This window comes from Orcinus orca, chromosome 1 (assembly GCF_937001465.1).
Source record: "Orcinus orca chromosome 1, mOrcOrc1.1, whole genome shotgun sequence".
In the NCBI taxonomy this organism is placed as follows: Eukaryota; Metazoa; Chordata; class Mammalia; order Artiodactyla; family Delphinidae; genus Orcinus; species Orcinus orca.
The window spans coordinates 137933519-137950178 of NC_064559.1; the positions used below are offsets into that span (position 1 = coordinate 137933519).

The 16660-nt window shown below is 40.2% G+C and overlaps 1 protein-coding gene across 1 annotated transcript; it reads left to right on the plus strand.

Annotated features, from left to right (window-relative positions):
* The first annotated feature begins 859 nt into the window (after positions 1–859).
* Positions 860–12638, plus strand: BCL10 (BCL10 immune signaling adaptor). Its single transcript, XM_004262974.4, has 3 exons — positions 860–1196; positions 7919–8207; positions 11190–12638. The coding sequence occupies exons 1-3, from the start codon at positions 1140–1142 to the stop codon at positions 11543–11545; spliced, it is 702 nt and encodes a 233-aa protein (XP_004263022.1). The 5' UTR covers positions 860–1139; the 3' UTR covers positions 11546–12638.
* Positions 12639–16660: the final 4022 nt, after the last annotated feature.

Below are 16660 nucleotides of genomic sequence, written 5' to 3' on the forward strand. Positions count from 1 at the left end.
TGTTTAGCATGTTGTCCAAACAACCATCTTGAGCCCAGGGCTCTGTTTTGAGCTTTTCACCCACATTACTTTGTATATACCTCTGTTAGTAGCTAGAATACCATTCTGAGAATAGTGGTCTGTTCATCAGTCTCCCCCGATAAAATGGGAGAACTGTTACAGAATAAGATGCCTAGAACATATTAGTAAGGACTCAATAAATGTTTTAGTAATGTAAGGTGTGTACTGTGTGCCCAGTACCTCTAAGAACCTTACGTATATCATGTCATTTAATTCTCACAGCAGCCCTGTGAGAGGCATGAAGTAGACATAGCTTCATTACACGGATGAATAAATAAGGAAATGTGTTTATAATAAAGTGACCCCCAAAAATGCAGACGTTAAATTCGGTGTTAAAGTAGTGGGATCGTAGGCGGTTTTTCTCTTTCAGAAATTTCGTTAATATTGTTGATAGGCTGTATATGCGTCTTGTGTGTGTATGCACGTGTGTCCGTGTGAGACCAAATAATTTTAAAACTTGAGTGGGCAAACACAGCAACAGGAAATCGTTGGGTAGGGTCTGGGAAAAGAGGAGGAACCCAAAAGTACAGACAAGCAGAGACCCGACTCCGCCTGTGAGCTGTCTGCGCAGGCGGCGACGGCCCGCAGGCAGAGCAGTGATGCTCCCCACCCAGGGAAACGATTCCTTTCAGTGAGGCCAACCCGCGGCCACATGCAAATGATCTGGAGGCTGTGGGCGGAGCCACTGCTGAAAGGCTCCGGACGGGGGGCGGGGAGAAGGTTGACCCATGGGCTGGCTCCGATTGGCTCCCACAGAGACGGGGCGGGCTCTCCCGAAGGCCCGGCCTCACCGAGGGGCGGGGCCTGGGCCTGGGCCTCTTGGAGAGGGAAGGAGCGGGAACCCGAGCTCCGCGTCGGGAAGTTTAGGTCGGCTGAGCCCTCGGCTCCCAAAGGCAGAGCCGGAAGCGCTACAGTTTGACCCACGAGTCCATCTGTTTTCGAAGGCGTAGCCCTCTTCCTCCCGACCCTCTCCGCCTCCCCCTCTGCCCCTTCATCCGGAGGCCGAAGCCCCCAGCCTGGGCGGGGCGGCGCAGCCCGAGCTCCCGGACCCGGAAGAAGCGCCATCTCCCGCCTTCACCATGGAGCCCACTGCGCCGTCCCTCACCGAGGAGGACCTGACTGAAGTGAAGAAGGACGTGAGTAGCAAAACCTTGCCCGGGCACCGCCGAGGGCCGGGGGCGGGCGGAGCGGGGGGTGGGGGAGCTGCATTCCTGCAGCGAGGAAACCCCGCGTCCTAGTCCGAGTCGGAATCGGATGAGGAGCCCGCGGTCTGAGAAGCGAAACGTCCGGGCACAGCAGGACCGCGGCGAGCCCTGCATCCGAGGGACCTTGGTGGAAGTGATCTGATCCCCGCTGACCTGTTAATCCACGTTTTAAATCAATAAAAGCAGGGCTTGGGTTTCAGAAATCTTGTTCAGTGGAGCGTTTCTTTACAGTCAGCTTCTTGCCCACTGCTCACCCCATCCCCTGGTGATTTCACCCCAGCTGCGCTTTGGAGCTGCGTTGTTAGGGATCGACGACTCAAGTTCATCCTTGAGCCAGACTGCCTTGGCTGCTGGCTCAACCTGGAGCAAAAGCTGGACCAGATAAAGCATCCCAAGCAGTGGATCAAATACGTGAAACTTGCAAAGGGGGTTGGGGGAAGCTGGACTGTTGAAAGCACAACCCGGAATTCCCCTAGTAAGCAAACGCCCACGTATTTAAATTGAAGGGGCGCGGAGGGGGCGGGGGATGAATACATGAAGCGGAGAATTAATTTACAGGTAAACGTTGGAGATATTCAGCAGCTAAATTATGCTCTTCTGCTTGGATGCTGAAGTGCACAAATCTTAGTATTTATTCGTAAAGAATGACTTTGTTGAGGTCTGACTTGTTTCTCTTTTCCTTTGCTTTTAGTTAACTTGTTTTGCCATGTGAGACTTATATGAGTACCATTAAAATACTTTATATTAATTCAAATTCAAAACAATATGAACATGAATTGTGTTCTGGCTTAACACTGCAGTACTTATACAAAATCATCTTTGTGAATTGGACAGGACAGCAGCTTTTTAAATGTTTGTGTGCTTCCTTTTACCCTCACCTGTAAGGTTTATTACACTGTACTCAATTACAGTTGGTATGACTCATTAGCAAAAGGAGACTGGTTATGACTGTGCCTTAGTTTCCTCCTTCAACAGATAATTGTGGAGCACTTATATGGAAAGTACTGTTCTTGGGCCTGGAAAGATATAAAAAAATGACAGGCCCCTGCTTTACATTCTAGTTGAGTTAAGACTGGGACATTGATAACTAATAAAGAATAAATGAGTATTGTGTTTTTCAAGATTTGTGCCAGTAAAAACATGAACTTCAAGAGCTAGGCCTACTGTATTCCAGATACTCTGTCACACAATTTACAATGTTCTCATTTAATCTGTACAACAACCTCTAAGGCAGATAATTGTCTTTCCCATTTTATAGTTGATAAAACAGGTAGTGAGAGGTTACAAGTGGGAGGATATAAAGTCTGTACATAAACACAGATGTGAAGGGTGGCTTCTAGGCCTTTTTTTTTTTCTATCAGTTCATTGATATTATCCATCTCCATGATTTCAATTTACAGCTATGTAAGAAATCCATAACCTTGGGGAATCCTGGACATGTTTCAGGACATCTGTGAAAAAAAATATGTGCACATTTTCTTCTTAGAAATTTTTTTCATGATGTTTTCAGAATCATTTATGACCTTAGGAGTTTTAAAATTATAATCCACATATTTGGACTTCCTTCTTTCTCAACTCTAAGTGCTTATTTCCAAATATCTACTGGAAATCCACTTTTATATCCTTCAGATTCCTCACTTTGTCTAAAATTGAACTTTTTATCATCCTTCCCCCAAAGCCACTTGCTGTTTCTGCTGTATTCTCTGTCGTGATGAATCCATGGGGATTGGCTGCTGATACCAAAATTCATGGATGCGGGCTTCCCTGGTGGCACAGTGGTTGAGAGTCCGCCTGCCGATGCAGGGAACACGGGTTCGTGTCCCGGTCCAGGAGGATCCCACATGCCACGGAGCGTCTGGGCCTGTGCGTCCGGAGCCTGTGCTCCGCAACGGGAGAAGCCGCAACAGTGAGAGGCCCGCGTACCGCAAAAAAAAAAAAAAAGAAAAAAAAGAAATTCATGGATGCTCAAGTCCCTTTTATAAAATGGCGTAGTATTTGCATGTAACCTACACACATCTGCCCATATACTTTGAATTATCTCTAGATTACTTATAACACCTAGTACAATGTGAATACTGTGTAAATAGTTGTAAATACAATGTAAATGCTATATAAATAGTTGACCCACACAGCAAATTCAAGTTTTGCTTTTTGGAACTTTATGGAATTTTTTTTTTTTGGTTGTGTTGGGTCTTCGTTGCTACGCGCGGGCTTTCTCTAGTTGCGGCAAGCGGGGGCTACTCTTCGTTGCAGTGCGCGGGCTTCACACGCGGTGGCTTCTCTTGTCGCGGAGCACGGGCTCTAGGCGTGCGGGCTTCAGTAGTTGTGACACGTGGGCTCTAGAGCGCAGGCTCAGTAGTTGTGGCGCACGGGCTTAGTTGCTCTGCGGCATGTGGGATCTTCCCGGGCCAGGGCTCGAACCCGTGTCCCCTGCTTTGGCAGGCGGATTCTTAATCACTGTGCCACCAGGGGAGCCCCTGGAATTTTTTTTTCCAAATATTTTCCATCCACCGTTGGTTGAATCCGAGGGTGCGGAACCTGCAGATACAGAGGACCGACTGTACCACCAGTTATCCACATGGAAACTTCCACTTCTTTTTTTTTTTTTTTCGGGCTCCCACTTCTTCACTATACTCCTTCTCCCTGTGTGCTCCATCTAGTTGTTTACCTCTCTTTTGTTGAATTTAGTTCAGTTTCATAAATATGGACTACACACTGTGAGACTGGTACTGCCATTGATTCTAACAGTTCAGAAATTAAAAACTAACACACAATCTTAGTTTGAGAAGAGCTCAACTTCTTGGGGGGTGGGGGGGGACATGTAAAATGACAATTGCAAATCACAGAATAAGTGCAATGAATTTTACATTCATCCAAAACATTATCTACTTAGCACTCTGCTAAATGCAGGATATACAGAGTTGAACAGAATGTACCTGTTCTTGCCTGCTTTTAACATGTGGGTTCTTAAGGTTGAAAACAAATAAATGTATAATTCCAAATTATGGTAAGTACTATGAAGGAGACAAACAGGTGTTGAGCCAATAACAAGATAAGAGGGGAAATCTACTTGAGATAGGATGGTCAGGGAAGGTTATTAACATTTTTTAAACTGGTTCCTGAAGGCTATGACAGAACTGGAGAAGAGCATTCTAGGCAGAATAGAATTTTCAAAGGATTTAAGGCAGGCAAGATCTTGGGGAAATTGGAAAAAGGCAGAGAGTGCCTAGAGGTGAAGTTAGGATGGTGGGCTAGTGCCAGATTATGAAGGGTCTTACAGATGGTAGTAAAGTGGGATTTTTTTCCCAAGTGTAGTAGAGACCTATTGAAGAATTATATTTTTAAAAATCCCTCTGCCTAATGTAGGGACTGGAGCGAGCAAAAGGGAGAAGAGGGAAACTAGTGAGGAGATCCTTGGAATTTACGTAGTTGAGAGATGATGGTGATTCGGATCAGGGTACAGGCAGTGGAGATGGATGGAACAGGAGAATTCCAGATGCATATTTTAAACAGTAATGATAGGACTTGGTGATGGTTTGAATGTGGGAGTTAAGGAAGAGAGTGGAATCAGATTACTAAGTGGAAATGTCAAATCAGCAATTAGACCTATCAGTTCAAAGATCAAAAGAGAGATCTGAGCTAGAAATAAAAGTGTGGAATTAAGTGAGTTTACCTGGGGAATTTGAGAGCTAGAAGGGAAAGGGAGACCATAGAAAAGTTTTTAAAAAGTTTTAAAAAGTAAGAAGTTATGGCTGCAGAGATGGGAAGAAAGCCAGGAGAGCGTGGTATTCATATAAGACAAGAAAAGAGTATTTCAGGAAGGGAGTGATCAACTGTGTTCACGCTGCTGAGAAGTGAGATGAAGACTGAAAAGTATCAGATTTAGTGATAAGGAGACCCTTGGTGACTTTGAGAAGAGTAGTGGGACAGAGTGAAAATGTCTGGGAGTGAGTTGGGAGATATAAGTGGAGTCCTGTTGTATAGAAAAGTGAAGTGCATACACTGGGTGCTGTAAAGGCAGGAGAGGAGTACTCATTTGGGGGAGTTTAAGTAAAGTTACCTGAAGGAGATGACCACTGTCCTGAATTTTAAAAGATGAATAGGGATATGGGAAAAGAAAACAAGGCAAAGGTAACGACTTAAAGAAATGTAGTGGAAAACAGCAGTTTTAGGAAGAACATAAAGTTCCAGAACATAGAGTAAGCTGGAGAGGTAGGCAGGATCCATGCTATGAAGCACCTGCCTGCCATCATCAAGTAGCTGTGATTTATTGAATACCTACTGTGTCAAGCCTTCATATGCACTGTCCCATTTAGTCCTCCTACAGGTCCTGCTAGGTATTTATTATTTTTTTACCAATAAGGGACCTGAGGCTTAGAGAGGTTAAGTAACTTCCCCCAGCTCTCACAGGAGTATGTGGCAGATTCAAGATTTGAACTGAGGTTGGTCTGAGTCCAGAGCCATGCTCTTCACTTCTCTGCTATTCTGCTATAGTTGAGAAACTTTATCCTTTAAGTCGAGGTGGAACACAGTGTTTTAAATTTTTTAAAAATTAACTAACAACATTTCAGTATTGGTAGAATTCATGTAACACTCCAGATTTCCATTTTTTCTTGAAAAATTAGAAGGTCTGATAGATGTGTGAAGGAAGAAGTTGAGCGGGGTGGGGAGAGAAAGAAGAAGTACAACTAGGTGTCTTGTTAATAGTCGATGCAAGATATATAGGGACCCGAACTAGGACAATGCTAATAATAGGGATGGAGTGAAGGGGCAGCTTAGATAAATATTGGGGTAGATTGGCAGGACTTGGTGGGTGGGTGATCTGATCGAATGTGCCAAGTGAGTGAAAGAGAGGAAAAGTCAAGGATGAGTTGTAGGTTTATAGCATGGTTGGATGGATGGCGGTACTCGCAAGTGAGCTGAGAATGTCAGAGGAAAACGATAGGGGAAGATAACAAAATTGGTTTTGGACATGTTGAATTTTAAGTACCATTGGGATCTCTAGGTGGAGAAAGTCTTGATCACATAGGAAAATTTAGAAATCATCAACGTATGGTAGAAATGACAACAAATGAGGTTTTCCAAGGAGTTCATTTTTTAAATCTATTTTTCTCTCTCCTCATCCCCACAGCTTAAATTCATGCACTCAGCTTATCATATGTAAGATATTGCAGCAGTCTTCTAATTGCTCTCCTTTGACCCCAATTTTTGCTTTCCCCCAACCCTCTGTAAAAGTTTTCTTATTGCCTCTTATTTATAAACCTTTGATGAGGTTTTGACTATAGGGAAATGTAATTTCCCTCATTGCCTACCTTTCATGCCTCTAGGTCAGGTGTAGTCTCTGTAAATTTCCCAGGTCCTGGAGGCAGAGTTGGTTGCTTCCCCAGTACTTGACCTATATCTTTTTTTCCAGGTCATATTCCATTGTCTCATAATTTTTAGCTTGAGTTGATAATGTATTCTTCAACTAGACCACGTGCCCTTTGCATGCCGGTTTCAAGTCTTGTTCATCTTTGCATATCCACTGCTCAGCACTTGGCATATTTGGCATTTAGATATGTGAAATGTTTCTCGTGGGAATTCAGTGGACTGAGAACTGTAGGAACCCTTCACCTAACCTACTTTTCTGCCACCATATACTCTCGTATACTTTGAAGATTTCCCATTGTCTTTAGTTCATCATTGTCAGTGTGAATCAAGTTAGTCATCATTGTCATCATCACTAACATTTACTCATCACTTACAATGTACCAGGCACTTTCTCAAGTGCTTTACGTGTGTTATTATTTCTCATTACACTCAGATGAGGAAACTGAGGCACAGAGGAGTTAAGTTACCCAAGATTGCATATTTAGTAAATGGAGGAGCTATAATACAGTCACTCACATCAAATTGTTAATACCATTTATTAGGACCCACATTGATTTTTGACTAATTCAGCCTCATTAGGCAATTCTCAGGTCTAGGCCTGTGTATGTGATTTCTTTTTATTTCTTTAATTTTTTCCAATATCCACTATTCCTTTAGGTTTCTTTCCCCCCATACCTTTCTACCTTCCTTCTACCAAGGCTGAGTTAGACTACAGTCTTGCAACTGACTCCAAAGATAGACCCAGTATGGTCCCTTTTGTTTTAGGTTCTTTCTTTTTCTTTCTCTCTCTCTCTCTTTGTGTGTGTGTGTGTGTGTGTGGTTTCACTCTAGAAAGATGGAAAATTAATAACATGAGAAAATTATAAACTGTGAGTTATCCTCTCTGGTCCTGACTAATCCTGGATTCCTTGCTAAATGGAAACTAAAATGTACAGTAACCTCTGCTTTCAACTTTACCTCTGAAGGCCCTCAGCAGACCTCCCTATTTCCACAGACCCAAGCCCCCTAGATTAGACTGGCCCCCTCCTCACAACAGTTTGGTCTTGGTTTATAGATATGAAGATGAGATCAGAGCAGTGAGGAAGCAGTGAGGAATATCTAGTCAGGGACCTACTTCTGTCTAACCGGACCTTCATTTTAATAGCATGCCTTTAGTAGGGCTGAGCCTCCTGACTTCAGGATGTTTTCTCTCACCAGTCAGATTCCTAACTAATCAGTCACCTTTGTGATTTCCTTAGGTGTTAAAAAAAAAAATACATTGAGGCATTTTTTATATCTTTTAGGCTTTAGAAAATTTGCGTGTATACCTGTGTGAAAAAATCATAGCTGAGAGACATTTTGATCATCTACGTGCAAAAAAAATACTCAGTAGAGAAGACACTGAAGAAATTTCTTGTCGAACATCAAGTAGAAAAAGGGCTGGAAAATTGTTAGACTACTTACAAGAAAACCCCAAAGGACTGGATACCCTGGTTGAATCTATTCGGCGAGAAAAAACACAGAACTTCCTGATACAGAAGATTACAGATGAAGTGCTAAAACTTAGAAATATAAAACTAGAACATCTGAAAGGTAAGATATCTTAGTTATCCAAAAGTTCATTTAAATGTAACAATGCTTTTATAAGTAGAATGCAAAACAAAACAAAAACCTAGAAGTGATCATTTTGCTTTTATTCAAAAAGTTCAACCTTTAGAATTACATTCAATTTGCATTTTTTTTACCTTATTTGATGTCATTACATTGCAAAAGTGAAATATCACTCAGTGTTCTGTATTTATATTCGTTTAACAACACATTTATAGAAAACAACTACAATGGAATCCCAGTATACACAGGAGTTTGTTTCTAAAGTCATCAGAATGCAAGATTAATCTGTTCAAAAGTAACCCCTGAAAATGCATATCACGCATAAAGAACAGTGTATAGGTAAAGTATTTTACCTTTGATAAACTCTGATAGTTTTTCTCCCACCAGTTGATTACATGATGAAGTAGTTGGCTTATGTTGGTAAGAATCATCGTGTGTAAGTTATATATAACTTTAAACACTAGAATTACACTCAGTGTTGCAAAATGAGAGAGGCATAAAACTGAGATTGATTAAGGGAGTAGCAGATTTACCTCTTCGTCTCACCCTCACCCCAGAGCACACACTCACTAAATTGGAATGCTGTGTAGACTTGTTTGCACGATTTAAATCCCCCTCTCCCTCCAAACCCCTATCTTTCTCTGTCTCTCTCTACAGAGCACTTAAGATAATTGTGCATGCGATACAGCTCTATTCCAGCTGTTCTAGGCAAGGGAAACATAAATTAGTAATTTAGGGCTTTTCCCTTAAGGAACTCAGTCTATAAATCCATGTTGGAACACAGATGAAGTTTCCCCTTGAGCCATATTTAAGAAAATAGTTTCTCTTTCATGGGACAGAAATGCTGACTGTATTGTGAAGTTGAAAAACTAGTGGAAAAAATTGACGTACAAATGTACTTTACAGACTCTGCAGGTTTTACATAAAATCTGTCAACTCAGGAAGTTCTGTGCCTGTAGACCATTGGGTTGAATATTTGCTGAGCCTAAAAGAGAGACAAATTGTGTTTGTGTTTATTCTTTCCACACTGAGGCTAATTGTTGGCTATACCCTTTGGATATGATAGAATTCTTTGTTCAGAACAACCTCTGTCATTTAAGTAAACTGTTAGGTTGAGAACCAGGACATTCTCTATTTAATGTGAAGAGGAGACCTGGGTTCTAGCCGTCCCCTTGCATGAAGTAGTCCTGGAATGTTGGGCATGACTTCACTGTTCCAGGCCTCTGTCTTCTCATCTCTAATAGTGAGAGGCTATCCCGGATGACCTGTAGAATCCCTTCCACTTGTAACACCCCGTGATTCAAGAATTGGAAGTAAGAGAAATGGAAATAAAAACAAAAATAAACAAATGGGACCTAATGAAACTTCAAATCTTTTGCACAGCAAAGGAAACCATAAACAAGAACAAAAGACAACCCTCAGAATGGGAGAAAATATTTGCAAATGAAGCAACTGACAAAGGATTAATCTCCAAAATTTACAGGCAGCTCATGCAGCTCAATATCAAAAAACAAACAACCCAATCCAAAAATGGGCAGAAGACCTAAATAGACATTTCTCCAAAGAAGATATACAGTTTGCCAACAAACACATGAAAGAATGCTCAACATCATTAATCATTAGAGAAATGCAAATCAAAACTACAATGAGATATCACCTCACACCAGTCAGAATGGCTATCATCAAAAAATCTAGAAACAATAAATGCTGGAGAGCGTGTGGAGAAAAGGGAACCCTCTTGCACTTCTGGTGGGAATGTGAATTGGTACAGCCACTATGGAGGAGGTGCCTATGGAGGAGGTGCCAGTATGGAGGTGCCTTAAAAAACTATAAATAGAGCTACCGTATGACCCAGCAATCCCACTACTGGGCATATACCCTGAGAAAACCATAATTCAAAAAGAGTCATGTACCAAAATGTTCTTTGCAGCTCTATTTACAATAGCCTGGAGATGGAAACAACCTAAGTGTCCATCATTAGATGAATGGATAAAGATGTGGCACATATATACAATGGAATATTACTCAGCCATAAAAAGAAACGAAATTGAGCTATTTGTAATGAGGTGGATGGACCTAGAGTCTGTCATACAGAGTGAAGTAAGTCAGAAAGAGAAAGACAAATAACGTGTGCTAACACATATATATGGAATTTAAGAAAAAAAAAATGTCATGAAGAACCTAGGGGTAAGACAGGAATAAAGACACAGACCTACTAGAGAATGGACTTGAGGATATGGGGAGTGGGAAGGGTAAGCTGTGACAAAGCGAGAGAGAGGCATGGACATATATACACTACCAAACGTAAAATAGCTAGCTGGTGGGAAGCAGCTGCATAGCACAGGGAGATCAGCTTGGTGCTTTGTGACCACCTAGAGGGGTGGGATAGGGAGGGTGGGAGGGAGGGAGACACAAGAGGGAAGAGATATGGGAACATGTGTATAACTGATTCACTTTGTTATAAAGCAGAAACTAACACATGATTGTAAACCAATTATACTCCAATAAAGATGTAAAAAAAATTTTTTAATAAAAAAAGAATTGGAAGTAATTAACTCATAGAATTTTAGCATATACCCAGTTTAAAATTGGGGTAAATTTTTGTGTGTGTGTGTGCTGGAGTGCTAAAGAATATTTTTTAGTTGTGAAAGCTATTTCTTATTTTATGAATAATTTCAGGGGCTACTTTATTTTTTCTAGGTCCTTCAGTGGTTAAGTATAAATACACAGATTGAATGTGAATTGTAGCATGTCATTTAGCTTCCTTGAGATTATTCCTATATCTAGAAAATGTAAATAATAGTATGCTTCATGATTGTCAGGAAAAGCAGATAAAATGTGAAATGGATTATGACAATATATAAACTGCTATTTAAATTTGTGTAATCTTTAAAAAGTTCGAAGATGGGTGTGGACTCAGTTTTCTAGTTACTTTTCATTTACATCTGAATAATTTTATTGTAGGACTGAAATGTAGCAGCTGTGAGCCTTTTCCAGATGGAGCCACAAACAACCTCTCTAGATCAAATTCAGATGACAGTAATTTCTCTGAAAAACTGAGAGCATCCACCGTCATATACCATCCGGAAGGAGAATCCAGCACAGCCCCCTTTTTTTCTACTGATTCTTCTCTAAATTTGCCTGTTCTAGAAGTAGGCAGAACTGAAAACCCCACCTTCTCTTCAACTACGCTTCCTAGACCTGGGGACCCTGGGGCTCCTCCTTTGCCACCAGAGCTGCAGTTAGAAGAAGAAGGAACTTGTGGAAACTCTAGTGAGATGTTTCTTCCCTTAAGATCACGTGCTCTTTTGCGGCAATGACAGTTTACTGCATTTTAATTTTTTTAATGGTGACAAAAAATATTTGAAAGGATATGAATCATCTTATAAAATTGCTATAATGACTTATTAACATTTGATACATGTCTTATAATGCAACGTAAACATACTTTGTAAATAGAATTTTTTAGAATAAAAGAAGTATACTTGTAGATAGCTAAAGTAACTCTTGTTGATCATGTACTCTTCAGTATTTTCTCTTCATTTTTGAGGTAATTTAGTGTTTTCACTTTTTTTTAATGTTTTAAGACTAATTTTAATAGAGAACATTTCTCTGTTTGAGAATAGAGTCTTAGGCTGGGAACAATGTTTCTTCTCTGTGCATTTGTGCTAGTAAGTTTCACAGTCTAATAGTCCTTTCCAACCATTCAACAGTACATTTTCAGAATTAAGCTGTTCCTATTCATAATAAAGCCAATCACTGCTGGGAAAACTGCCAGCTACAGAAAAGAATCTTTTTCCCACTCAATTGGGCTTACAGGTACTTAGAAAGTCCCCTTCTGATTCAGAGAAATAGCTAATGGAGTTTGAGCCACCTACGGTGCCAATTTGCCAAAATACATTTCTTATTAATCTTACTAATTAATACTACTTTCTTAAGATTTTCACACTCTTTGCTTTATCATTTTCATTCCTAAAGAAAAATCTTGACATAAACTTCAGTTATTACATATAATTTAATGAGATTTTAAAAATACTTTTTCTGTACTTTTTGTTCCCTTTTAATGAGGACCACTGTACAGTTGAAATAATTAGAACAAAATGGTTTTTGTGTGTGTATATGTGACAATTCTGTTTTTAGTACTATTTGGAACAAGCAGGCCATTAGCTAGATATGTCTTTTTGTTCTATGACAAAGTTTGACTAATTTTACAAATTTATAAATCTTCTTTCATTATTTTCATTAAACTATATCTATTTCTAGATATCTGTCTCATATATATTTCCACTACTTGCAAAAAGCAGAGATGGAAATATGCTATTAAGAATAAATGTTTTTAAGTTGTAGTGCTGTGTTTTGGAAGTTTCAGATTTTTCAATAGGAAATAAATACCTAAAACTTTTTTTATATGCACCAATTTTAATAGGAAACATTAATTCAGGTTGTAAGATGGAGTTGCACTTCTGGATGGACTGATGAAATTATCAATCGTGAAGAAGACTGGCATATTGACTTTTAAAAAATTTGAAAGACTGGGTGATTTTTGTAGTATAAACATTTTCTAACGATTATGGAGAAATATGTTTCACCTCCAGGGTAGCATAACAAAATAGTGGCAATTAAAAAAAAAATAGTGGTGTAATACTTAAACCTTTTTCAAAAGCAGAAGCAAGCTTTCATTTCATTAATTAAAATAAAATTTGATATGCAGTTACTTTTTTAAAAATTTAAATAGGATTTATTTGGAATCAAAGATCATAATTTAGATATGGTGTAGCACCTATATTTATAGTTTTCTTTCAGACTGTTGACTAACTACGTAGACAATAAAATTAAGGTTTTAACAAACTTAGGCTTTTGGTTTTCTGAATCCTATGAAATCAGTTTATTTTTCATTTAAACACTGAAAACCAGCTGTTGCCAAAAATGTATACATTTGAATGATACTGTGACATGACATGTGCAATTGGTTATTGGGTTGATTAATGCAGCAGTGAAAATTATCACTTAATATAAAAACAACACCTTCGAGCTCACTTTTTTAAATTGCTTTTTAAAAAATTGAGACTTTATTTTTTAGAGCAGTTCTAGGTTTACAGAAAACTTGAGCAGAAAGTACAGAGTTCCCATATACCCCCTGTTTCCTATATTAACATCTCACATTAGTGCATTTATTAGAATTGATGAACCAGTCTTGATACATTATTATTAACTAAAGTTAATAGTTTACATTAGGAGTCATTCTTTGTGTTATACAGTTCTATAAGTTTTGACAAATGCATAGTGACATGCATCCACCATTATATTATCACACAGAATAGTTTCACTTCCCCAAAAATCCCCTGTGTTCCACTTATTCATCCCTTCCTCTTCCTCCCCGCCCCACCCCTTCCCATCCAGCCCTGGCAACCACTGATCTGTTTATTCTCTCTATTGCTCTGTCTTTTCCAGAATGTCATATATTGAATGGTTGGAATCATACAATATGTAGCTTTTTCAGACTGGCTTCTTTCACTTAGCAATATGCATTTACATTTCATGCATGTCTTTTCATGGTCACTTTTTCAAGAGCTAATTCCATCTTTGGTCAGCATGTCATTCCTAGTGCAAGGGCAAACACTGGCAAATTTGGAACTTACCAGGATAATGGCAGGTTTTTTGCTTTCAATTTTTTTTGTTGTTTCAAATTTTTAAATTTTGTTTGGGAGGTTTTTGGTTTGTTTTGATAAACATTTTTTTTTTCGGCCATACCGCTCGGCATGTGGGATCTTACTTCCCTGACCAGGGATAGAACCTGTGCCCCCTGCAGTGGAAGCACTGGAGGTGTGGAGTCTTAACCACTGGACTACCAGGGAAATCCCTTGATAAACATTTTCTAAAATTTAATTTAGTTTAATGATTAGTACTTTTGTGGTTAGTGATTTTTGTCTCCTGTTTAAAAAATCTTTGCCTATCCTAGTGCTGTGATGATAATCCCCTATGTTCTCCTCTGGAAACTTAGTTGTTTTCATTTCACAATTAGCTCTATGATCCATTACAAAGTAATTTTGTGTACAGTATAAAGTAGAAGTTAAGTCTTGTGGCTACTGTCCTTTTACCTAAGCAGCGTGAAAGGGAGCAGGAAGTTTCACGCTCTGTCCTTATCTTGTATCACTGCATAAATAAGTACGTTGTTGATTTTGGAGGGAAAAAAAATAGTTAACCAAGCAGGGAATCGATCTTTGTTGTTAAATGTAATCTTTTGAGGGCTTTCTGAAAGAAGAGCTAAATTTAAGCACAAACAATATGTGGGTAACTTGAGTGCTGCTCCTAAAGGCCTTACTCTGATCTTGCCACTCTATTTAATTATCAGACAGTTGTCCTTCACTGTGGTGGTTCCCAAACTGCTGCCTATTTCAGAATCACCTGGAGAGCATTTCTTTTTTTTTTTTTTGCTGTATGTGGGCCTCTCACTGCTGTGGCCTCTCCTGTTGCGGAGCACGGGCTCCGGACACGCAGGCTCAGCGGCCATGGCTCACGGGCCCAGCCACTCCGCGGCATGTGGGATCTTCCCAGACCGGGGCATGAACCCGTGTCCCCTGCATCGGCAGGCAGACTCTCAGCCACTGCGCCACCAGGGAAGCCCGCTTGGAGAGCTTTTAAAGATCTGGATGCCAGGCTGTGGAAGCCAGTCATCAGAAGTGGGTAAAAATTTCTAGGTGATTCCAACGGGCAACAGTGTTTGGAAACCACAATCTTACTGGATGCCAAATACAGTGATTGGTGTTGCCACATGTGTGATCTTGTTTTTAATCCTAATAACAACTCTGCAAGGAGGGTTTTATTGTTACTTTTTTTTAACAGACGAGAAACAATCTCAGGATAAAGTATATGGCTCCTCAAAGTATGTGGCACAGCTCTTTAGAATTAAAATCTAGGGCTGTTTGACTCCAAGATCAGTGTTCTGTCTACAACTCCATGCTCTCTTATTAACATTTCCTAGACGGCAGAAAGGTAAGAGTGGAGATTGTGTATTTTTTCACTCATAATTCAATATTTATTGATTACCTATCATTTTAGGTGCTGGCGATACAGTGATAAAACAGACAATGTCTATGTTCTCATAGAGAACTCACATTCTAGTTGGGGGAGATAGTTAGAAAATAAACAAGGAAACCCTGATAATTCTAGTTGCTGTGGATATAAAATAGGGCATGTATGAGCTAAACAGTAACTTGGACCAAAGTGTTTATAGCATTATGAGGGAACTCCTCTCAAAGCAGGTAACATTTGAGCTGAGGCCTAAACCATAAGAAGGAAGGAGCCAGCTGTGTAAAGTTCTAGTAGGAAGTTTAGGCAAAAGTAACATTGAGTGCAAAAGTCCTGAGGCAAGAATGAGCTAGTGAGGACCACCCAGGCCTGTATGGCTGGAACGTAAGTATGAGGGGTGACTAGGGAACTCAGGAGCCCGGATTGAGATGAGGTTTCACAGATAGCGAGGACCAGATATGGAAGGATTTACAGACCATTGTGAGAAGTTTGGATTTTCTTCTTTCTTTTTTGTATATTGAAATAAAAGAGCTGTATTAGGGACTAGTATATAACATTTGCATACATTTTCAGGGTATTATACTATATTCCAAAAAACTGTTAATGCTTAAGGGGCGTTGGGCCATACTGTATCAGCTTGACCTCTGGAGGGGCTGGAGGCTATGTCCACATGACCAATCCCCAGTAAAAACTCTGGACGCTAAGTTTCGGGTGAGCCTCCCCAGATGGCTCCATGCATGTTGTCACATGTCTTTGCCGCAGAAGTTAGTACTGTCTACACCTCCACTGGGAGAAGACAGCCAGAAGCCCTGCATGTGGAAGGCTCCAGCACTCTGCACCCTGCATCTCTTCCCTTGGCTGATTTTAATCAGTATCCTTTAGCTACAATAAACCATAATCACGAGTAAAACAGCTTTCAGAGAGTTCTGTGAGTGCTTCAAGCAAATTACCAAGCCTGAGGATGGTTTTGGAGGCTCCCAAACTTTGCACTTTGGGACCAACATTTTCCTTTGTCAATGTAGGTACCTGGGTGGAAATTTTTGAGAAACAGATCTACACCCTCATAAATTATAATCCACAATACTTATTGATCATCTACTCAATGACAGGCACTGAGCTAGGTACTAGGAATATAAAAATGAACAAAGCATACTCCAACTCCTCCCCGGAAGGAGCTCACAGACATTGTGCTATGGGACTGGGAAAGAGTGAATAAGACATCTTCTCTGCCTCCTGGAGGTGAGTGTATCGTGTAAATGAACAGGCATCCTGTGAACGTTTACACTGATACCAACTTCACTGCTTTCACTTGGGTATAATTCCCTCTGAGTTCGTGAGGAGGAGTCAAAGATTTCTAGTTCCCTTGGTGACGAGGCACATGGTTATATCGTTTATTGTACTAAGAG

What these genes read in the sequence shown, in the direction of transcription:
- BCL10 (XM_004262974.4), top strand. Translation starts at nt 1,140, where the DNA reads ATGGAGCCCACTGCGCCGTCCCTCACCGAGGAGGACCTGACTGAAGTG. An exon ending in TGACTGAAGTGAAGAAGGAC is followed by an intron (nt 1,197 to 7,918) that starts GTGAGTAGCAAA and finishes TATATCTTTTAG; the next exon opens with GCTTTAGAAAATTTGCGTGT. An exon ending in AAAACTAGAACATCTGAAAG is followed by an intron (nt 8,208 to 11,189) that starts GTAAGATATCTT and finishes ATTTTATTGTAG; the next exon opens with GACTGAAATGTAGCAGCTGT.